Consider the following 22597-nt stretch of genomic DNA (forward strand, 5'->3'; position numbering starts at 1 on the left):
CCAGAATAAAAACAGTCCCCTGCCCCACTTAGAGACATGCAGGTGACTGGAATCTATATTTATGAAGAACCATGCTGACATTGTATTAAAGGGACTAAAACCCACTGAAAAACTTTTCTGTGTCGCTTGAGTGTAGCTTGTTAAAAATATATTCCTAATCCGGTGTCATCAGTGGTTCTCTGTGTTCAAACATACATGTGAAAACAGTGTTTTGTTACATTACTGATTTGAATAGTATAGCACTTGCACAAGTACAGTTGATTCTGTTTGGTTTATCTCTTCAAACCTCTTCAGGCCTTAATGTGTAACTGAAACATTAGACTCATCACTTTCAGACAGAGTCTCTTCTTAGAGGGGTCGATGGTTTTTGAGTCTAAAATGTAAAGAGATATTGAAAAATACAAAATACACTTTATAATGTTTGTTAATGAGTCAAATATTCAACTACACTGAATGAGTGAGAACAAAGTTAAAAGAGAGGCATGAAGGTGATGAAATAATAGAGATAATATCTGTATTTTTAAGTGATGAATGGTTGATTTTTCCTTATTTTCCTTACTTTCCCTCATGTTTATGCTTGTTATGCTACGATCCATGTTTGGAAAATAAGGTTAGTTTCATTACATCTGTAACAAGACTCACGCAAACCTGCTACTCTGACACTATGGGCTGTCAATCATGTGCTGCAATCAACTGTGACAAATAAAAAGTTATCAGCGATTGTTGTTTTGTATTAAATGATGCAGTTGTTAATTTTGATTAGGAAAACAGTCTAAAAACTATCGCTCAAAGACAACATTATACAGAACATATTCTGCTCCTTGGCCAGTTTCTACTGAAACCTTCATGTCCTTTCAGATCTCAATCTGACTTCAAAGTAGATTTGAAAGTAATAAAGAAATGTAGTGTGGACAGGAAATGTAATATGTGGACTCACAAGTTAAAGCACACAGACTTTATTATCTACATCAAGTTTGTATCTACACGTATGTTTTATGCTAAATGTGTAAGTAACGTTTGAATAGCAATGTTTTTCTTTTAGTTGTAGAATAATTATATATTATAACAACGTAAAGACCAATCATAGAGATTTAAACATCAAAACAACTGATATTAAATGTTCTTTACGTAAAAGGCTGGTGCTGAAGCTTCTCCCTCTCCTTTAAGGACGAAAGTGAAACTAGTTTTTGTCGCGTATCCCTGTCATCTGTTTCCGTGTTTGGCGAACACCACGAGGATCAGTCCTGAAATCCGCAACAAGTGAAGATCGCGGCACAAGTTCGCAAAAGAACAACACAAACATGCGTTTCCAGGTCATGGTACATGGAATAACAGGGGACATGGTCACGATCGACCTGTGTAACACTGAGGAGGAGTTTAAGAAAATAACAGTGCTGCAGCTGAAGGAGAAGATAATAGAGAAGTTGATAGAGAGAGGATGTTACAACAACGGAGGTAAAACCACTTTGGATTACACATGATGTGACCCACACATGTCCATGACTGAAACAGCTACTTGACACTTGAGTCCAGATCATACAGTTAACATTAACTATAAGTTTTTATCTATTTAACACAAATTCATGTTTATAGGATCTGTAGGTTCAATATTAGACACTCCAGATTTACATTTTGAGAATTAAATGATGTCTTAATTCATTTGTGAATATAGCTGAGGATGATCTGCGGCTTATTTTCACGACCAAGAGTCTGGATGAAGACTCTGCCCTGCTGTGTGAATATGGAATCCAGCGCCGATCCGTCATTATGGTGGTCCTCAGGGTGCCAGGAGGAGGAGGGATTGACCCGGGGAAGGGAGATGGCGGCATGGGGGACAAAGAGGGCAAAAACCGAAGTATGGAAACGCTCTCTTATTTTTAAATCTACTCAGGTTGTATCTGTTCCCTTGGTGAGACTGGAGGGAGCTGTGCCATGTCATTACCCCTTGAATTCCTCCAATCAGAGACGAACTAGAGCGATTACACTCACTGCGCATGTGCGCAGGTAAACTGTCTTCCTGTTTTACAAATGAGGAACCGCGTTTGAAAATGTCCAGAGAAACTTATCAGCCACTTCAGGTGTTTGAGAAGTTAAACCGAGCTAAAAACCAGACATCGTGCTGGTCGACAAACAACAGAAGAAGACAGAGGTGATCGATGTAGTGATCCAGAACAACAAGATACTGCACAGAACCCTCACACTCTACCTGGAACCAGGTACCTTTCAGTTTAGTTTCGTTATATTTTAAAAGCCTACATGAACTGGATTACGTGCAAAGTTAATAATTATCAATTGCATGCTAATAGTTGGTCAAAACACATGTTTGCAGACAGATCTCCCGGTTTCTGTTGTTCAAACGATAATAATCACTTTGTGTAACGATTTTTAGCAACACTAAGCTGGTTTTAAGTATTTTTCTCATGTGAAGATAATCTTTGTGAATCTGGGTTTGCTTTGCTGTGCTGTATGTGACTGATTGTATACTGAAGAGTGACAGTTATCTATCCTGACTTCCTGTGTTTTGATTGACAATCTAAATATCAGGGCCTGTCTTCATTCTCCTAATCTTCATCACATCTGCTCTCTGACCCTGTGTGGTCATTTTGGTTCACATCAGCTCCTCTGCTTTTCTGTACCTAAACTTTACTGCACTTCCTGAGTGCAGTCAACACTGAGGCCATCTCTTCCTAATTTCCTTAGTCACAAAGTGCATCCAGTCAAGAATGAAGGAGACAATTGAAATTCTGTCACCTCTTTATTTCTCCATAACTAGATTGTAGTCTATCATTAACACAAACAGTACAGTTGTATTATGAATAGGAACTTGTATTACTCAGCAAGTGCAGTTCATGCTACAGTCCAGCAGAGGGCACCTGTGACATCTGGAACAATACTAATAAAAAATAGGGATATCCAACCACAGCCATCATTGTCCTTGTTGTTATAAAATACTTTAAAAGGCAGATATTTACAACTAAATAACATTTCTGTGCTAAAATATAATCCATAACTATTTACATTTGAACAAACTTGCGTTGCAATAAACAAATAGTTTCACAGCAGCTTTTGATAAAACAAGCAGGATGTGAAGCTGTAGTCTCACACCAAAGACTGGAGCTGGAATATTAGGTAATTTCCAGTGATCATTTGAACATATAGCCATCTGACACACTGAAATATAGCTGAGAATACAGTGGCGCAGACATATTTTTAATTCTCAACTGATGACAGAGCTAACAGCCTATACAGCATTTTAAGTTTTGTCTTTGTGTCGTTCTGTTTTACAGAGCATTGCTTGTTTTAATCCAGGGATACATTCTTATTTTAATGTGAAACAGAAATAATAATAATAATCATTCACTCAAATGAATTGTATATATGTATATTCACTTTAACAAGAACGAACAGGAAAGCAATACACAATTAAACAAATAACAAAATGTGATTGGTATGGAAGGATAAGAAGATATATTTTCCAGGTAAATTCAAATTTCTGAAGTGATAAATGCTTCAGACTCAGATGTCACTGTTCTCAGCCTTATAATTCAGGTGTGCATCAGCTATGATGGTCACATTTTGCTGCCAATTTCTCACAAACAAAACAAGAACATTGTTCACTGGATGTTTCAATGAAGAGATGTGGAAAATACAGCAATGCTGCAGAAAAAACACATCAAAACAAACTGAAGCACTCACATAGTGTTGTTTACATTATTTTCTCCTCCACACAGGTATAGAGGTCTGTCTAGGGGCAACACCACTGGAGCAATGTACTGAATAATCACTTGTTTCCAAACAGTCATCAGTGAGTTTCAGGCACACAAAACAGAACTCCACTTGACACCAGGGACAGATGACATTTTTACATTGAGTTTTGTTATGCTCCAACAGTTGGCCACAAGTGGGACAGGCACGGACGGAGGGACAGCCAGTGACCTCTACACTCTCAAAGGTGATATCTGGACAGGTGTGAAGTAATATCAGTGACTGGTCGCAGCAGCCGTCATTGTCACAGCGGTCTGACCGTGGAGCCCGACCCTTCCATTCCCTCAAACACTGCCAGCAGAATTCATAAGGCCATCTTCTGTTAGCTGTGCACACTGAGCAGCGGACTCTCAGATCAGACTCGTTCTCTCTGACCACATCAGATTTGCATCCAGGACACTGGGTAAAGACAGATGAAGGAAAACAGAGGGGGAATTTTTAATTTCAACATTTTATGAGCATGCAGAGAAATGTTTAATTTCCAAATAGGCTGCAGCTGGTTAATATCACAGTTTCAAAGAGACACTTACTATTTTGGTTTGTAAGTTATTCTTGGTATTGTAGGCCATGGCTGCTTCAAAGTACGCAGTTTCTTCCTGGGTCAGAAGAGCCATTTTACGAACCTCCATGCAAGACCACTCAGCACTACAACCGTACACTCCACACACAAATCTGCTCTCACCCTTTATTGAAATATAGAAAAGTAAATTAGTAAAATTATCACATTTTAGAAATGAGCAACTAGACACTGTGCAATTTTTTAAAGACTTTGTAAATCAGTTTGGAGTTTGGCATCTAGGATCTGACCTCATCACTCCAACACATATGATTACATAGAGATATTGGTGAGTGATGAGCAAATATCTTGCACCCAGCGCTATGGGATTCACGTGGGGCTGAAACAACAGGCAGCAATACTGACACTCGGCAAAGGGAGAGATGGGACATTTCTGCAGCTGTGTATAGAATAATGATTGTGTAGAGTGAGTCACATCACATGAGAGGGAGGAATCTTAATTTTGGAGCAAAGCCCCCTGGCTATTGTGACATGTCAAATGTCTTTGGTGAAAATGAGTGCTTTTGAAATGTGGGTCGTAGCATTCATTAACAATAACCTACCTGTTCTAACAACCTGCGACACCAGTTGGTCAGAGACATCGGGGTCACAGCGTGTCCACAGGACATCAACGCTCTACGAGACCTGAAACCTTCGCACAAAACTGAGAAACACACAACAAAGCAGTCACTCACTGTAGGCTGTGTCGATGTTTAGACGACATTCATACACTTCTTCCAGTAATTTTGAAATCGACGGACCAAGGACATACGTACAGTCTAACTCATCCTCCCTGTCCACAAATATAAGTGTCCAATCGCGAGGGTCGTAACACTTCTCCCGACCAGCTATTAAATATGAATCCATCTCTCGTCGCTGTCTTGATTTCTCCTGCGACTGCAGCTCCCTGTGTCACCTTCACTGACTGCACTTCTGTGTATGTGTGTGTGTGTTTTACTTTCTCTTTACCCCAGCACTTACAAGAAGTCACGTGGACGTTTTACCTGTGGAATTAAAAAAATAGAAACATCACTTGTAGTCGTGTACAAAATGTTGCGTACACGTTAATGCATGAGTGGTATGTTATCAGTTATTTTTTTAAATTTCCAGTGGAAAAGACAAGTGAAGAGTTTCTTTACCTTTATAAAAAAGAAAATCTAATTGTTCATTTTAGAGTTGGGTGATTTGATTTAAAGCTTAGCTCTTTATTCTTCTTATCCTGATTGTCTTGTTTCCATTTTCCCTGTTTTTGACATTCCTTAGACTAGTGTTTGAATAGCACATATAGTACCAGCACTTTTCTTTCTTTCATTCTATTGCTTTTTATTGTTATGTTTTTATGTTCTTATTGGCATGTGTTTTGAAGCTGCCTTGCTCCAAAGATAATTTCCCCTTGTAGGACAATAAATATCTGTCCAAAAAGTCCACCATATAGTTTAATGATTCACCCTGCTTATGTCTAATTATCAAACATTTTATCTTTTTGGGATTTTATCCAGTGGAACATTGGGTAGACAGCTGTCTTCAGTTGCCAACAGTGACTGCAACAAGACGCTTTATTATTATTCAAGTTTTTAGTTGCTTTCGGTTTCTTCTTCACAGTTAAAAGAAATCATGTAACTGACTGGTCTGAATTCCCCGTCTATATTGTATTCATATTTCATTTTAGTTAACCTACTGTTAAGCAGTAATGCTCAGCACTTGCTCAACACTGGTAATGTGCCAAAATCTGCTGCTGCTTGAATTTCGGGTAATTTCCAGTGACCACAACATGAGACGCTGATATTATCATACTCCAGTTAGTGACATCCCCTCTCTGACGCTAAACCACCTTCAACACCAACAAACACTGCCTTCTGCTCTCATAATCTTTGAGAGAGTGACCCTGAAAGGAGCCTCACACACGAAGACATGGCCGCATCGGTTTTGTTGCATTATCCAAATGGAATGAAGAACATTCACCTGTCCAACACCGAGGAGCAGATGTCAAAAGTGACAATACAGCAACTGAAGAGGAAAGCAATGGAAGCACTTCTCAAAATCCAAGGTAATAAATATGATTAAAACAGATAAAAGAAGAAACTACAATGCCATGATTGAACATGTAGTGGAAACTATGTACTTTCCCAAATGTTTTTAAAACATTTATTTTTGGTTGTTTCAAAATATCTAGCTAATATATAACAACAGTATATTGAATCTTGATCAGCCCATGAAGGGGCACTGTGAATTTGTCAAGTAGTTTTTCCGGTCACAACATCTTCCGATAATTTATTTTTCTTGAAAAGTAAGTGGCCTTGAGTTATTTCATAACTCAGCCTGCTGTCCTGTTTAGCTGTGCTCAAGCCCATGTATAAATTTCCAACAATAACAATAGAGTTTAATGTTGCTCAGTAGCAGAGAATTTACTTCCTAGTCATGGTTGCTTGGTCAGCGTATAATTGAATTCAACTTGCTTTTTAAGAGATATGAATGTTCATCTTTCATGTAAGGCTGACACATATTTAAATTCTCTATCTCCCTTTCTCTGTGTTTCTACTGTGTGTGTAGAGCTGGATGAGGATGATGTGCAGCTGTCCTTCAACGGCCGGAAGCTGACCAGTGACTACAGCCTGCTGTCTAAATACGGAATCAAGCCCAATTCTGTGGTCCACCTGGTGTTGAGGGTTCAGGGAGGCTAGACAGCTTGGCAAAGAGCATCGAAGACTGAATGACCCTCTATCATCTCCTCTTTCCTGCTGAACAATCAGAGCCCAAACAAACATCTTTGAGTGCTTTACCCACAGTCCCCTCTTCGCTATATAAATCAGCATATGTTACACAGCTGTGCACTGTTAATTATTCAGAATTTAATTTATTCTTCACTCACCATTCAAATTTGTTATAAGCAACCTAAAAACAAACACCTCATGTAATGGTTGAGACTCATTATCTGTGTGTATGAAATATTGTTGAATCCTTTGGACTGTGAGACTGAGACGACCAGCCCCTGCTCCTCTTCACCAGCATCTGTCCACTAGAGTGATGTGACCAACTGACATGGCTGCAAATCAGTGGCAGATCAGATGAATATTGACCAGCACATATCAATATATTCACACTAACTCGTTTGATGAAATGATAACAACCATTTTGTGTAACCGTTTATAACAACACTCAGGAAAAGCTGGTTTAAGACTCTAAAATGTACCCCAACGTTGCTTGTTTGACATTTCAGTATTTATATTGAAAACATGACATGGTCCGTACCATTCTACCAGTTAATACTTACGTGCTTTCCATGCACACACGGGACTTTCCAGGTCTTAGTGTTAAACTGCTCTCATGAAATATCATCAGTCTTAGAGACTTAAAGGAATGTTTAAAATGTGTCATGATATATTCTGTTAAAACCCAGAGCCATAACTTGTATTTGAAAGCGACTATGTGAATGTTTGTGCTGTTCTCACACTGGAGCCTGAGGGGTCAAAGGATCAACTGTTTAATCCTAAAATGATAAGAAAAATGTGTGATTTTGTTCTTTTTTTCAGACCTTGTTGACCATTAAACCTCTTTTCCTTGCTTGCAACAAGTCATCAGCGTGTTATTTTAGAATAGATGTGCCACAGATACTTCTGGGCTGTTAAATTAAATTTGATTAGGTTTTATTCTGTGTGAATGGTCTCACAGCTCATCACATTTTTACACTTCTGAACTGTGTGTAAAATATCTGTTATATGTGAATAAATGTTTTATACACAAATGTGTTAAGTCAGACATCAGATAGACTTTCTGTATTCATGTAAGGATACAACAAGATGTCTTATTTATTTATCGATCTTACTTTCAGTTTTTCTTTTGCATTTACAAGAAATCACATGAAGTTGATGGGTTTGTCCCCCCGCCCCAACCAAAAAAAAACCAAAACAAAACACGTGTGCGTGCACACACACACCCATTATATTTATTAATAATTTTATTATTGTTATTTTATTTAGCCTACTGTTAAACAGTAATGCTCTGCTGACAACCTGAGTTTATTTTCTTATTTGTTTGAGTACTGTAGTGTTTTGTGTTTTTGTTGTTGCATTATTTTTGAATTTGCAGGTAAAACCCAGACAATTCACCAGGATTGATCAATTGTTTCATATCAGCTTGTTACAAGACAAACAGAAAGTGGAAGGACTGCTGATCACTGGTCTTATTCCAACAACTGCTGCTTGAATTGTGGGTGATTTCCAGTGGCCACAGCAACACTGATGGGCTGCACTGGTGCAACTATGTTTATATCCACCCTCTATTGTTGGATCTCCTTTATAAGCAAGAGACAATGCCTTCTACTGTCATAGCCTTCAAGACAGCGAACCTGAAAGGAACCTCACACACGAAGAAATGAGCAAAGGATCAGTTATGGTGCACTGGTGTCCAGGTGGAATGAAGAACATCCCCCTGTCCAACACCAAGGAGCAGGTGCAGAACACGACAGTGAAGGAGCTGAAGAAGAGAGTGAGGAAGGAGTTTTCAATCATCCCAGGTAAGAAATATAAAAACAGAGAGTGGTGGAGAACTTGTTGTCCAGTCATGGCTGCACGATCAACTAAATGTTAACTGGCATTTTAAGAGAGATGAATGTTCATTACATATTTTAACTCTCTATCTCCCTCTCTCTGCATGTGTGTGTAGGGCTGAATGTGGATGATGTTCAGCTGTCCTTCAAAGGCCAGAAGCTGGACAATGACTGCAGCCCACTGTCTGAATATGGAATCCAGCACAAGTCTGTTCTCCAGCTGGTCTGGGGGCTTGGTGCATGACAGACAGCTGGACAAAGAGCAACGGAGGCCGTCATTACCTCCCCCTCCACCTCCACCACCACCTCCTCCTGCTGCTGCTTTGTGTCATATCTCACGAACGCTCTTGACTCAGTTCGCACACCGTTACTGCAGGATTCACATCCTGTTCATTCGTAAGATGTTTTAAATCTAAAACACCCAGCTGTTACAGGTTGTGCATGTGTGGAATGTGTCCACATACTTATATTGTGTATGTATAGAAACACATCCATGTTTGTAGGTAGTGTCTGTCCAAGGGCAAAGTAAGAGCAGGATCAGGCCTTTAAGGCTTCAACATGCTACATGTGGTAGACTGAAGCTCATGTATGTACCCACTCAGTAGATTAGAGTTTACAGTTTTAAAATAGATGAAAACAGTAACTTGGAGTAATGCAGTAAGACAAAAGAAGGGAAAACATACTGTGTAAAAAGTCAATATGAAGTCTGTGATCTAATCATAGGAGGCCTTCAAATGTGAGAGAGAACCTGTCCTCTTTGATCGTGTAGTTATGTCTCTCTGACAGCAGTGTATTGTATATTATAGTGTTAATTTAGTCCTTGCAGTTATAAAAAGTGAGTTACTGCAACCTTTCTGTCAGCTCCACCCACTCTGAGCCAGAGATCACTGTCTGATGTTTGATGTGAACATTGACTGAAGCTCCTGACCTGTATCTACATGTACTGCTGCCACATGACTGGCTGATTAGATATTTGTATGAATAAGTAGGTGCACTAATGTGCCTAATAAACTGTTATACTGTTGATGTTTTTCTTTTTGTGTGTTTTTCTCTTGTCTGTCTTCTCTTGGGTCTCCTCCCTCTTGTCTGTCAGTGTGTGTGTGTGTGTGTGTGTGTGTGTGTGTGTGTAGGTGTGGCACTGCTCCTGGCTCACCTGCTTTCCATTAACAATCACCTGCAGTACAAGAACCCCAGCTCCTCTGGTTCTTCTGCCTCTGGATTCACTAACTGACAAAGCCAAATCTAAAGTCGTTCTCAGTTACAAAGTTCTCTGCAATGAATACACCTTTCAGCCACTTAATATTTCCTGAGTGTTTGGACAGGAAACGTCTGGAGGAAGACTGTGAGCATGCATCATGAGCAGTATGAAAATGTGGTCTGTGGTCTGTCCTTGTTTCTGTAAAGGTATGGAGACTTGTCTGAGAGGCACACCATCACTGCAGAGGATGAAGTAGGAGCTCATCTTTGAGCACTCAGGAACTTCAAAATTCAATCTGACTTTTAAGTAGATTTGAAAGTAATAAAGACATTTAGTGTGGACAGGAAATTTAATATGAAGACTCATAAGTTAAAGCGCACAGCCTTTATTATCTACATCATGTCATGGAGAACTATTCTTTTTATCTACATCTTTAAAGTATTTTTATGTTGAATGAACATCAGAATAGCATTGTATTTCTTGTAGAATGATGAACAATTGACAGTAAAACACTGACCGATCAGCTGAACATTAAAAAGCACGTATCAATATTTTATTTCTAAACCAGCCAGAAACAAGTTTAAACACCAATATGTTGAGGTGTAGGCAGCTGGTGATTGGACTGGAGCCTGATGGGTCAAAGGGGCAAGTGTTTTAATCCTAAGATCTTTTGAAATGTGTGTGATTGTTCATTTTCTGAGTTTGTTGAATATTAAACTACTTCTCCAGTTGTAAAACAAGTCATCCGCATCATTGTTTTAAAGTGTTGTTTTGAAATTGACCTGTAGAGGGTGCTACAGCTCCTTCTAGGCCTTTAAATCAAAATTGACTATATATTTTTGTTCCATGTGAATGATCTTCTTACACTTCTGTACCTATATTGGCAAAATTGACCAGTTTCCATCTTGACTACATGTCTATACTGTGTGTAAAATATCTATTATATGTGGATAAATATTACTATTTTACTGACATTTATCTTGTCCAGCGTACAGGGAATTTACTCACATTCATGTGTCTAGGTCAAACATCAAATAGACTTTCTGTATTCATGTAATGAGGAACTTTATTAATGGATTCACTTAACTATCACTGAACAGAGATTAAGGAAGAAACCATTTAAAATGACAATTTTAAAACAGTGTATGAGAAAACACAACAGATATTTTAATGCTGTTAATATACATGATCAAACAGGTCTATAAGTTTTGCAATTGCAAATTGCAAAGAAATACAAGGAAAAGGTCTTAAAACATGATGCTGAAACTGCTCATTCGAGGCTGAACACATATTTCCATCACTGGCTGCTGTGTCACCTTCACTGACTGCACCAAGATTTGCTTTTGTTACTTTCAGTTTCCCAGCAGTTACAAGAAGTCATGTGAATAACAGACTGCTGGTGAGAACAAACAGCAAAGTTTTATTAGGAAAACATTACCTGCTGTGCCATAAAGACAACAGGGGATAAATAGCAATGTGTTTGTCTTAAAGAAGCACTACACAATTAAATGATATGATTGGTATGGAAGGACATATAGCCACCTAATTTCAAATTTATGAATTGATAAATGCTTCAGATTCATTCTCAGCCTTATATTTCAGGCAAACATCAGTTATGATGACCATGACATTTCTCACAAACAAAACAAAAATATTATACTTACCAGATAAAGAGACATGAAAAACACAGCAATGCTGCACTTGTATTACTGCAGAAAAAACACATCAAAACAAACTGAAGCACTCACATAGTGTTGTTTACATTATTTTCTCCTCCACACAGGTATAGAGGTCTGTCTAGGGGCAACACTACTGGAGCAATGTATGAAATGCCTGCTTGTTTTCAAACACTGTTTTGTCAGCTTCAGGCACACAAAACAGAACTCCACTCTACACCGGGGACAGACGATATGTTTGCATTTTCTTTTGTTATGCTCCAACAGTTGGCCACAGGTGGGACAGGCACGGACGGAGGGACAGCCAGTGACCTCTACACTCTCAAAGGTGATATCTGGACAGGTGTGAAGTAATATCAGTGACTGGTCGCAGCAGCCGTCATTGTCACAGCGGTCTGACCGTGGAGCCCGACCCTTCCATTCCCTCAAACACTGCCAGCAGAATTCATAAGGCCATCTTCTGTTAGCTGTGCACACTGAGCAGCGGACTCTCAGATCAGACTCGTTCTCTCTGACCACATTAGATTTGCATCCAGGACACTGGGTAAAGACAGATGAAGGAAAACAGAGGGGGAATTTTTAATTTCAACATTTTATGAGCATGCAGAGAAATGTTTAATTTCCAAATAGGCTGCAGCTGGTTAATATCACAGTTTCAAAGAGACACTTACTATTTTGGTTTGTAAGTTATTCTTGGTATTGTAGGCCATGGCTGCTTCAAAGTACGCAGTTTCTTTCTTGGTCAGAAGAGCCATTTTACGAACCTCCATGCAAGACCACTCAGCACTACAACCGTACACTCCACACACAAATCTGCTCTCACCCTTTATTGAAATATAGAAAAGTAAATTAATTAACAAAACAAGCCACTAAACACAATGCAAATTCTTTAGACTTTGCAATAACAGCCACTCTCCGGTGCTGCTGTCAGCCAAAAATGTCAGCATCACAGATCTGAACCTTTAGATGAGCTTAAGCTTAAGCTTCAACCTCACTCCCCACAAATATGTTAACATAGAGATACTGGGGAGTGATGAGCAAATATCCTACACCCACCCACCACAGCCTACAGGTGGATGCTGGGGTGGTGAAGGGGCTGACACAAGGCAGCAATACTGATGCAGGGCAGCGGTGTCATTGACAGGCAAAGGGAGAGATGGGAAATTTTTGCAGCTTAAATAGACCCCCAAGCTGAGAGGGTGTGTGTATGAGAGATGATCGTGGAGAGGCTTTTTGTAACATGTCTAAACCTCTGCTGTGAAAATGTCCGGTTTTAACGCCCACCTGTTCCAACAACCTGCGACACCAGTTGGTCAGAGACGTCGGGGTCACAGCGTGTCCACAGGACATCAACGCTCTGCGAGACCTGAAACCTTCGCACAAAACTGAGGAACACACAAACAAAACGCGCGGTTACACAACACAGCCCACACAGTATAATGCACATATAAAAGTTGTACATACTTACAGTCCAACTCATCCTCTCTATCAACAAAAGTAAGTGTCAAGTCGCGAGGGTCGTAACACTTCTCCCGATGAGCTGATATCTCCCGATGAGCTGTTATCGACTGATCAGCTGTTATCGTTTGATCAGCTGTTATCGACTGATCAGATGTTAAATTTGAGCCCATGTTTTAATTTCTCCTGCGAACTCGGGAAATAATAACGCCGAGGCTTCCTGTGTCACCCTGACTGCACTTTCTATTTTTTGCGCGTTACCTTCAGTGACTCCCCCGCCCCGGCTGTTAAACGAAGTCACGTGAACGCAGCGTAGCTTGCCGGCTTTGTATTTATTATCTGGGGAATTTGGACGCCATGTCAACGCCTTGGCCTCTTTGTTGTCTTATTCGAGCTATTTCTGAGCATTTTTTTGCGGCGTGGGGGGAGCACTGTCCTGCTGTCCTGAGCTGAAGTTTTGTAACGTATTGTATGAGGTGAGAACTTTTCATGTGTCTAAAACAAAACAATACATATCTAGTTTTGGTGGTTTTAAATAATCATAATTTGAACAAAAGACATAATAATATAAAATATAATGTAATATGCAATGCTGCTGTCAAAACCCACATTACCCTAAAACGGAGACCATATAACTTCAAGTTAGGAGTCCAAATCAACCTGAGATTGAATCAAAAGCAACATAACATCAAAGAAGTAGGATAATTGGCACACAATATTTTTCAAGCCTGTCATTTCAGAGTGTCCATAATATGACTTCAGAAATGACAACACAATGCACTGTTTTTAAAGATGCAGGACTAGAAAATAATCATACAAAAACACTTTCTTGCAAGCACTGCCTCTTCTGCTGAGTCTCAACTAACCTAAAAGATGCACTTTATAGACATAAAAGTGTAATCCAAGCTCAGATTGCACAGACACAGTCATTATTTTAAACATGCAGGGACATTTCACTGGAAATCTGCTCTTAAACTAACAACATATTGTTCCTCAATCTACAAAGCCAGTGAACAGGGTCCTCCTGCCCTGATCCTTAGAGCTGTTGGACCTTAATGAGCTTTGGTGTGCAGCAATTTCACACAGTCACCTACACTGACTGCAGCAAGATATTTTGTTTATTTATCTTTTATTACTTTCACTTTCTTTGCAGTTTACAAGAAATAGTGTGAATGCAAAATGGTGGCTCTGAATTCCCAGAAGCTGCATTTTTTGTTGTTTCACTTTACTTAGTCCACTGTTTTGCTCTGCTGACAATCTGGGTTTATTTTCTTATTTGTGGTGTACTGTAGAACCTGTACAACCCCAACAATAATAATAATTAAAAAAAAGCTCTATAACAAAATGCTTTTTTTTCAATGAGATTGATAAATTGTTTTATACCAGCTTGCTATAAGACAAACAGAAAGTGAAAGAGCTGTTAAACCGTGGTGAAGTGCCAGCATCTGCTACTTGAATTTCAGGTAATTTCCAGTGACCATAACAACACTGATAAGATATTGTTATATTGCAGTGAGTGACATCCCCTTTCTGATGTTGAAATTGGTTATGAGCAAAAAACAATGCCTTCAACTCTCATTACATGAAGACAGCGTGAAAGGAGCATAACACACGGAGAGATGTGTCAGGGATTAGTTATGGCGCACAGTGATACAGCGGGGATGAGGAAGGTCCCCCTGACCAACACCAAGGAGCAGATGCAAAACGTGACAACAAAGCAGCTGAAGATGGAAGTCATGAAGGCATTTTCAAACACCCAAGGTAATAAATATACTTAAAACACATAAGAAAATGTACAGTGCTATATATAGCTAATATAGACTAAAGAATATAGAATTTTTTCTTCTTTCAATTTATGTAATTTTTTTCTGTTTCATGTTACAAGAATTTTTTTTGTTCTTAAGTATTTCTTAACTCACTGCCACCAGCAATTTTTACCACAGCCTGCTATCCTGTTTAGCTGCACTCCAGCCTATGTGTAGGTTTCCAACAATAATAACAGACTTTAATGTTGCTCAGTAGCAGAAAATTTGTTTCCCTGTCATGGTTGCATACTCAGCTCCCAATTAAATTTTAACTGGCTTTTCACAGAGATGTGAATGTTCATCTTTAATGTAAGACTGGCACATATTTTGATTCTCTTCTCTATCCCCCTCTCTCTGTGTTTCTACTGCATGTGTAGGGCCGATTGATGATAATGTGCAGCTGTACTTCAATGGCCAGAAGCTGGACAATGACCGCAGCCGGCTGTCTGAATATGGAATCCAGCATGAGTCTGTCATCCAAGTGGTGAAGAGAGTTCATGGAGGATAGAGAGCCTGAAAAGAGAGTCTGTCATCCCCATCATCTCCTGCTGCCAGACCCTGCTCCTCCCCACCAGCTTTATCAGTGCCGCACCACTCCTCTTTTAATGTCACAAGAAACCCTTCACCTAATCCTGAGTATAGAAGAGTTTCCCTTATTTTTATATATAGAGCATACCGTCTTCTGCCTGATGATTGGTCTATGCACTGATTGGGAAGCTGTGTAATAAACAACCATCTGACTGTACAAGAACACAAATATGGATGATTATTTTGTTGCTGAAGGATTTTAATATGCATAATATGAGCACTAGGTAAAAGGAAAAGCTTGTTTAAAACTCTAAAATGTACACAAAAATTGCTTGTTCTTTTTGCCATCCATTAAACCTCTTTTCCTTGCTTGCAACAAGTCATAAGCGTCATCGTTGTAAAGTGGTATTTTAGAAAAGATGTGCCACAGATACTTCTGGGCTGTTAAATTAAATTTGATTAGGTTTTATTCTGTGTGAATGGTCTCACAGCTCATCACATTCTTACACTTCTTTACCTATATTGGCAAAATTGACCAACTTCCAGCTTCACTACATGTTTGAACTGTTTGTGGATAAATGTTACTAGTTTGTATATTCATGTAAGGGTGCAACAAGATGTCTTATTTATTTATCAATTTTACTTTCAATTTCTCTTTTGCATTTACAAGAAATCACATGAATGCAAGATGATGGGTTTGGGCCCCCCCAAAAACACACACACACACACACACACACACACACACACACACACACACACACATTACATCACATTATTGTTATTTTATTTAGCCTACTGTTAAACAGTAATACTCTGCTGACAACCTGAGTTTATTTTCTTATTTGTTTGAGTACTGTAGTGTTTTGTGTTTTTGTTGTTGCATTATTTTGAATTTGCAGGTAAAACCCAGACAATTCACCAGGATTGATCAATTGTTTCATATCAGCTTGTTACAAGACAAACAGAAAGTGGAAGGACTGCTGATCACTGGTCTTATTCCAACAACTGCTGCTTGAATTGTGGGTGATTTCCAGTGGCCACAGCAACACTGATGGGCTGCACTGGTGCAACTATGTTTATATCCACCCTCTATTGTTGGATCTCCTTTATAAGCAAGAGACAATGCCTTCTACTGTCATAGCCTTCAAGACAGCGAACCTGAAAGGAACCTCACACACGAAGAAATGAGCAAAGGATCAGTTATGGTGCACTGGTGTCCAGGTGGAATGAAGAACATCCCCCTGTCCAACACCAAGGAGCAGGTGCAGAACACGACAGTGAAGGAGCTGAAGAAGAGAGTGAGGAAGGAGTTTTCAATCATCCCAGGTAAGAAATATAAAAACAGAGAGTGGTGGAGAACTTGTTGTCCAGTCATGGCTGCACGATCAACTAAATGTTAACTGGCATTTTAAGAGAGATGAATGTTCATCACATATTTAACTCTCTATCTCCCTCTCTCTGCATGTGTGTGTAGGGCTGAATGTGGATGATGTTCAGCTGTCCTTCAAAGGCCAGAAGCTGGACAATGACTGCAGCCCACTGTCTGAATATGGAATCCAGCACAAGTCTGTTCTCCAGCTGGTCTGGGGGCTTGGTGCATGACAGACAGCTGGACAAAGAGCAACGGAGGCCGTCATTACCTCCACCTCCACCTCCACCACCACCTCCTCCTGCTGCTGCTTTGTGTCATATCTCACGAACGCTCTTGACTCAGTTCGCACACCGTTACTGCAGGATTCACATCCTGTTCATTCGTAAGATGTTTTAAATCTAAAACACCCAGCTGTTACAGGTTGTGCATGTGTGGAATGTGTCCACATACTTATATTGTGTATGTATAGAAACACATCCATGTTTGTAGGTAGTGTCTGTCCAAGGGCAAAGTAAGAGCAGGATCAGGCCTTTAAGGCTTCAACATGCTACATGTGGTAGACTGAAGCTCATGTATGTACCCACTCAGTAGATTAGAGTTTACAGTTTTAAAATAGATGAAAACAGTAACTTGGAGTAATGCAGTAAGACAAAAGAAGGGAAAACATACTGTGTAAAAAGTCAATATGAAGTCTGTGATCTAATCATAGGAGGCCTTCAAATGTGAGAGAGAACCTGTCCTCTTTGATCGTGTAGTTATGTCTCTCTGACAGCAGTGTATTGTATATTATAGTGTGTTCATTTAGTCCTTGCAGTTATAAAAAGTGAGTTACTGCAACCTTTCTGTCAGCTCCACCCACTCTGAGCCAGAGATCACTGTCTGATGTTTGATGTGAACATTGACTGAAGCTCCTGACCTGTATCTACATGTACTGCTGCCACATGACTGGCTGATTAGATATTTGTATGAATAAGTAGGTGCACTAATGTGCCTAATAAACTGTTATACTGTTGATGTTTTTCTTTTTGTGTGTTTTTCTCTTGTCTGTCTTCTCTTGGGTCTCCTCCCTCTTGTCTGTCAGTGTGTGTGTGTGTGTGTGTGTGTGTGTGTGTAGGTGTGGCACTGCTCCTGGCTCACCTGCTTTCCATTAACAATCACCTGCAGTACAAGAACCCCAGCTCCTCTGCTTCTTCTGCCTCTGGATTCACTAACTGACAAAGCCAAATCTAAAGTCGTTCTCAGTTACAAACTTCTCTGCAATGAATCCACCTTTCAGCCACTTAATATTTCCTGAGTATTTGGACAGGAAACGTCTGGAGGAAGACTGTGAGCATGCATCATGAGCAGTATGAAAATGTGGTCTGTGGTCTGTCCTTGTTTCTGTAAAGGTATGGAGACTTGTCTGAGAGGCACACCATCACTGCAGAGGATGAAGTAGGAGCTCATCTTTGAGCACTCAGGAACTTCAAAATTCAATCTGACTTTTAAGTAGATTTGAAAATAATAAAGACATTTAGTGTGGACAGGAAATTTAATATGAAGACTCATAAGTTAAAGCGCACAGCCTTTATTATCTACATCATGTCATGGAGAACTATTCTTTTTATCTACATCCGCAAGTCATCCACATCATTGTTTTAAAGTGTTGTTTTGAAATTGACCTGTAGAGGGTGCTACAGCTCCTTCTAGGCCTTTAAATCAAAATTGACTATATATTTTTGTTCCATGTGAATGATCTTCTTACACTTCTGTACCTATATTGGCAAAATTGACCAGTTTCCATCTTGACTACATGTCTATACTGTGTGTAAAATATCTATTATATGTGGATAAATATTACTATTTTACTGACATTTATCTTGTCCAACGTACAGGGAATTTACTCACATTCATGTGTCTAGGTCAGACATCCAATAGACTTTCTGTATTCATGTAATGAGGAACTTTATTAATGGATTCACTTAACTAACAGAGATTAAAGAAGAAACCATTTAAAATGACAATTTTAAAACAGTGTATGAGAAAACACAGCAGATATTTTAATGCTGTTAATATACATGAACAAACAGGTCTATAAGTCAACAGTTGTCTTCAGTTACGATGTGAAACTCAACAGGAAAAGTGTGACAGAGGGGGCTGTAAGTGTACATCATGAGTAGTGAATGTGTGCATACTCTCTTTTAGTTTCTGTGCCACACAGGTATGGAGGTTTGTCTGGGAGCCACTCCAGTGCTGCAGGGGATGAAGTAAGAGCTTGTCCTCAGACACTCAGGAGTGAGCTTCAGACACACAAAGCAGAACTCAACCTGACAGCGAGGGCAGATGATGTTCTTGCAGCCTGTTTTGTCGTGCTCCACCCGCTGACCGCAGGTGGGACAGGCCCGGATGGAGGGACACTTGTCAACCCCCTGCACCTGAGGGAGAGAGGTGTCCTTACAGTTCTTGAGAAGCTGGAGGTCGTGGTTGACGCAGCCGTCGTTGTCGCAGCGGTCGGCGCGTGGAGCTTTACCTTTCCACGGCTTCAGACACTGCCAGCAGAACTGGTACACCTCCTTCTTGTCTGCTTGGCAGATTGTGCACTGCACACTGAGGTTTGTCAGGTCCTCTCTCTCCACATAGGTTTTGCACCCAGGACACTGTTGGAGAAGAATAATTCAACATCTTTTACTCTGAGAGTTAGATGAGGGGACTGATATCACTCTTTCTCTCTCATAAATATATCAGACTGTATCTTTTTACACTCACTGTTTTGAATTCACAGTATTCAATGGCAGCCAGACGAGCGATGTTCTCTTCAAAGTGCTGCATCTCGTCAGAGGTCAGCACTGCCAGCCTGCGCACCTCTTGGTAAGACCACACTGCGTCACACTTCTGCAGGGTGCCGTTCTTTAAAGCGGGACACTTAAACTTGTATTGGCCCTGAAATTAAAAGGCCAGATTGTGTTTTATCGCCAGTCAAAGACTTGATGAACCAAACTGGATTGCCTTACAAAAGGCAGATGAGTACTCCCTGAATGTTAACACTTCTGGCCACTTGGGGGCAGTAGAAACATGTTGTGAACACAACATCTCAGTTTATTTTATGAACTTGTTACCAAACAGTGGAGAAACATGATTGTTTAGTCAGTAAGCTGATCTGTAGGGAATATTCCTAGTTCACTAAGTTTAATAAATTGTCAAAATGCAGAAATAATTGGGAACTAATTTTTTAGGCGTTAATTCTTCTGACATGGAGCAGAAACACTCCTCTGTGTTGTGTTAATGAGATGGTGGAAAGTACCTGATCCAGCAGGCTGCGGCACCACCCAGTGAGAGACTCCGGGGTGACGGCATGGCCGCAGGACATCTCTGCTCGGAGACACCTGTCTCCCTCCTCTGGCGCTGAGGAAAACAACAACAAGAGCAGACATTGAACGCACCATCAAAGTCACATATAGCTTGCTGAGGAGGGAAACAACTGATCAATAACTGAGAACGTCGTATACGTCGAATAACAATATCTTTCGTTACATATCATTAAAGTGATTTAATGCATCTAGTTCCTTTAACTGACTTAAATTGGAAAGTTAATCATCACATTAATAAAGCAATTATATGCGGAAATGATGAGAAACAAAGATGACCTGAGGTAATCCTGCACCTGATCGACAGTATAAAGTGTTTATAATCAAAGTCTTACGCAGTGGATCCAGATCATCTGGTCTGTTGACAAACTTCAGAGTGGTGTCTCTGGGGTCGTATCTTTTCTCCCCCTCACCCCGCGTGGTCATTTTGATTCAGCTCGTCTGATCCTCGTCGATAAACGTCTTCTCTGTCTGCGCTCTGGATGTGAGCACTGAGGACTGAGGCTGGATCTGTTGCTGTGTCACCTTCACTGACTGTTAGTTTCGGCTTGGCAGTTACAAGAAGTCACATGACGGCAGGTCTGAGTTTTATAAGTTGAGTGTTTTTGTTTTTTCACCGGCTGATAGCTCATGTTTTTGTTTATGGCCTAATTTGTGCAGTTGTTACACTAATGTTTTGACATTTTAAATGTGGAGCAGGTAAACAAACACTACTTTGGTCACGTGCAGCACTGCTGGAATATCCAGTTATCACTTTAATTACATTAAACTTCAGCTGTATGGAAATAGTGCACAGGCATTATGATGGAAACTACAAACTAAAAAAGACGCATTTGGTCAAAAAGTGTCCAGATTTATGGAAAGACTTGATGCTGTTGTGAAAGAGGCGATAAAGGAGCTGATAGGTTCAGAAGGCGTGTAGTGTAACACCTCAACCAATGACACATAAAATAAGAAACGTTCACTTTACTTTACATTTGAACCCATTGTACATGTTGTTAATAATAACTGAAAGTAAAAGTGTCCTCAGCTCCTGTCCTACGTCAGTTCCTCTTGATTCGTCCAAACAACTCTCAGAAGCGCCACTAACACTCAGCGACAGAGGCGAGAGAAGCGAAACAGCCCGCACACAGAAACATCACGAAATGGGGAAAATCTACCAAGTCATGGTTCATGGACTGAGAGGCGAGAAGATGATCATCGACCTGTGCAACACTGAGGAGCAGATGCAGAGCATGACAGTGCTGCAACTGAAGGAGAAAATCGCGCAGAGGCTTCCCGACACCGCAGGTGAATAAAGCCTGACAAACAGTGCTGAGGACAGTCAGAGATTCATGTTTAGCCCGAGAAAGACGCTGAGTATAATCTTTGAAACTGTGTTTTCCTGTTGTGAGTCTAATAGCAGAATATCCCAAGTTTCTTTTTTTCCATGAAATGATTGTGAAGTTAATCCTCAAGGGCATTTTGCAACTTGCAAGAAGTAGATTCTTTACTTAATGAGAATGAAGTAATAACACAAAAACACTGCAAAATACTGCATTTGAATTGTGCTGAGAACAAAATGTACCTCAAGTATCAAAAGTGAAAGTATACATTATCCAGAATGACTCTGCTCTGAGTGTTATTTTGTTATATAAGTTTCCACCATCACTTTCATACTCAACAACCAGCTGAGGAAAAACAGGTTGTCAGTCCTAGAGTAGCAACTAGTGATTGAACGTGACCTCCAAAGTGAGCTTAACTTTTTATTCTGTCTGTTGTTTTCCTGTGTGTGTGTGTGTGTGTGTGTGTGTGTGTGTGTGTGTGTGTGTAGGAGAGGAGGCCCTGCGGCTCATCTTTACAGACAAGATGCTGGACGGAGACTCCTCGCTGCTGTCTGAATATGGAATCCAGCACATGTCCGTCATCCAGATGGTGGTGAGGGTTCCTGGAGGACTGATCGCCTGAAAGAGACCATCTCCTTCTATCGCCACCACCAGTGCCACTGATGAAAACTGTTTACATATGTTCCAGCTTTATTGTATGGGATAGTTTCTTGCAATAATCCTTTATCATTCTCATGATTCCTTGGAATATCTTTGAAAAAAATCACTCATTGTTGTACAAAATAAAACCAGGTTCTCTCTAATACCTCGTCTTTGATTAATGTGTGCACACTTATTCCTACATCTAAGCCACCTAGGCATTAAAAGTCTCAGTCTCAGGTCTCTAACAAATAATTTGCTATATATCCTGGGGATGAGACTCTTCCTAAAGACTTCCTAAAACTGTCAATCAGTTTGATTTTAAATCACATTAAGCTGAATAATTCAATACATCAAGAGGCTCCAAATCTTTTCATGTGGGGGT

The 22597-nt window shown here is 40.0% G+C and overlaps 4 protein-coding genes across 4 annotated transcripts; 1 reads left to right on the plus strand and 3 right to left on the minus strand.

Annotated features, from left to right (window-relative positions):
• Positions 1–2742: 2742 nt before the first annotated feature.
• Positions 2743–5739, minus strand: LOC108902243 (uncharacterized). Its single transcript, XM_018704014.2, has 4 exons — positions 5098–5739; positions 4885–4985; positions 4296–4448; positions 2743–4164 (listed from the first exon to the last, which is right to left on the minus strand). The coding sequence occupies exons 1-4, from the start codon at positions 5186–5188 to the stop codon at positions 3712–3714; spliced, it is 798 nt and encodes a 265-aa protein (XP_018559530.1). The 5' UTR covers positions 5189–5739; the 3' UTR covers positions 2743–3711.
• A 5366-nt stretch (positions 5740–11105) lies between these two features.
• Positions 11106–13435, minus strand: LOC108902237 (uncharacterized). The gene is made up of 4 exons (XM_018704003.2): positions 13210–13435; positions 13026–13126; positions 12413–12565; positions 11106–12281 (listed from the first exon to the last, which is right to left on the minus strand). Exons 1-4 carry the CDS (start codon positions 13370–13372, stop codon positions 11829–11831), a joined length of 870 nt encoding a protein of 289 aa, XP_018559519.1. The 5' UTR covers positions 13373–13435; the 3' UTR covers positions 11106–11828.
• A 5485-nt stretch (positions 13436–18920) lies between these two features.
• Positions 18921–20732, minus strand: LOC108902271 (uncharacterized). The gene is made up of 4 exons (XM_018704053.2): positions 20584–20732; positions 20185–20285; positions 19650–19823; positions 18921–19540 (listed from the first exon to the last, which is right to left on the minus strand). Exons 1-4 carry the CDS (start codon positions 20672–20674, stop codon positions 19085–19087), a joined length of 822 nt encoding a protein of 273 aa, XP_018559569.1. The 5' UTR covers positions 20675–20732; the 3' UTR covers positions 18921–19084.
• Positions 20694–22376, plus strand: zgc:194655 (uncharacterized protein LOC794380 homolog). The gene is made up of 3 exons (XM_051075394.1): positions 20694–20827; positions 21326–21538; positions 22062–22376. Exons 1-3 carry the CDS (start codon positions 20818–20820, stop codon positions 22193–22195), a joined length of 357 nt encoding a protein of 118 aa, XP_050931351.1. The 5' UTR covers positions 20694–20817; the 3' UTR covers positions 22196–22376.
• The last annotated feature ends 221 nt before the right edge of the window (positions 22377–22597 follow it).

The sequence above is a fragment of the Lates calcarifer genome, linkage group LG14 (assembly GCF_001640805.2).
Source record: "Lates calcarifer isolate ASB-BC8 linkage group LG14, TLL_Latcal_v3, whole genome shotgun sequence".
Lineage (NCBI taxonomy): Eukaryota > Metazoa > Chordata > Actinopteri > Centropomidae > Lates > Lates calcarifer.

Bases quoted from the DNA above. Each gene is read 5' to 3' on its own strand.
- LOC108902243 (XM_018704014.2), bottom strand. From the start codon at position 5,188: ATGGATTCATATTTAATAGCTGGTCGGGAGAAGTGTTACGACCCTCGC. The intron at 4,986-5,097 runs GTACGTATGTCC...TGTGTTTCTCAG, and splicing joins CAGGGAGGATGAGTTAGACT to TTTTGTGCGAAGGTTTCAGG. The intron at 4,165-4,295 runs GTAAGTGTCTCT...GTCTTTACCCAG, and splicing joins ATAACTTACAAACCAAAATA to TGTCCTGGATGCAAATCTGA.
- LOC108902237 (XM_018704003.2), bottom strand. From the start codon at position 13,372: ATGGGCTCAAATTTAACATCTGATCAGTCGATAACAGCTGATCAAACG. The intron at 13,127-13,209 runs GTAAGTATGTAC...TGTGTTCCTCAG, and splicing joins TAGAGAGGATGAGTTGGACT to TTTTGTGCGAAGGTTTCAGG. The intron at 12,282-12,412 runs GTAAGTGTCTCT...GTCTTTACCCAG, and splicing joins ATAACTTACAAACCAAAATA to TGTCCTGGATGCAAATCTAA.
- LOC108902271 (XM_018704053.2), bottom strand. From the start codon at position 20,674: ATGACCACGCGGGGTGAGGGGGAGAAAAGATACGACCCCAGAGACACC. The intron at 19,824-20,184 runs GTACTTTCCACC...TTTTAATTTCAG, and splicing joins GCCGCAGCCTGCTGGATCAG to GGCCAATACAAGTTTAAGTG. The intron at 19,541-19,649 runs GTGAGTGTAAAA...CTTCTCCAACAG, and splicing joins AATACTGTGAATTCAAAACA to TGTCCTGGGTGCAAAACCTA.
- zgc:194655 (XM_051075394.1), top strand. The intron at 21,539-22,061 runs GTGAATAAAGCC...GTGTGTGTGTAG, and splicing joins GAGGCTTCCCGACACCGCAG to GAGAGGAGGCCCTGCGGCTC.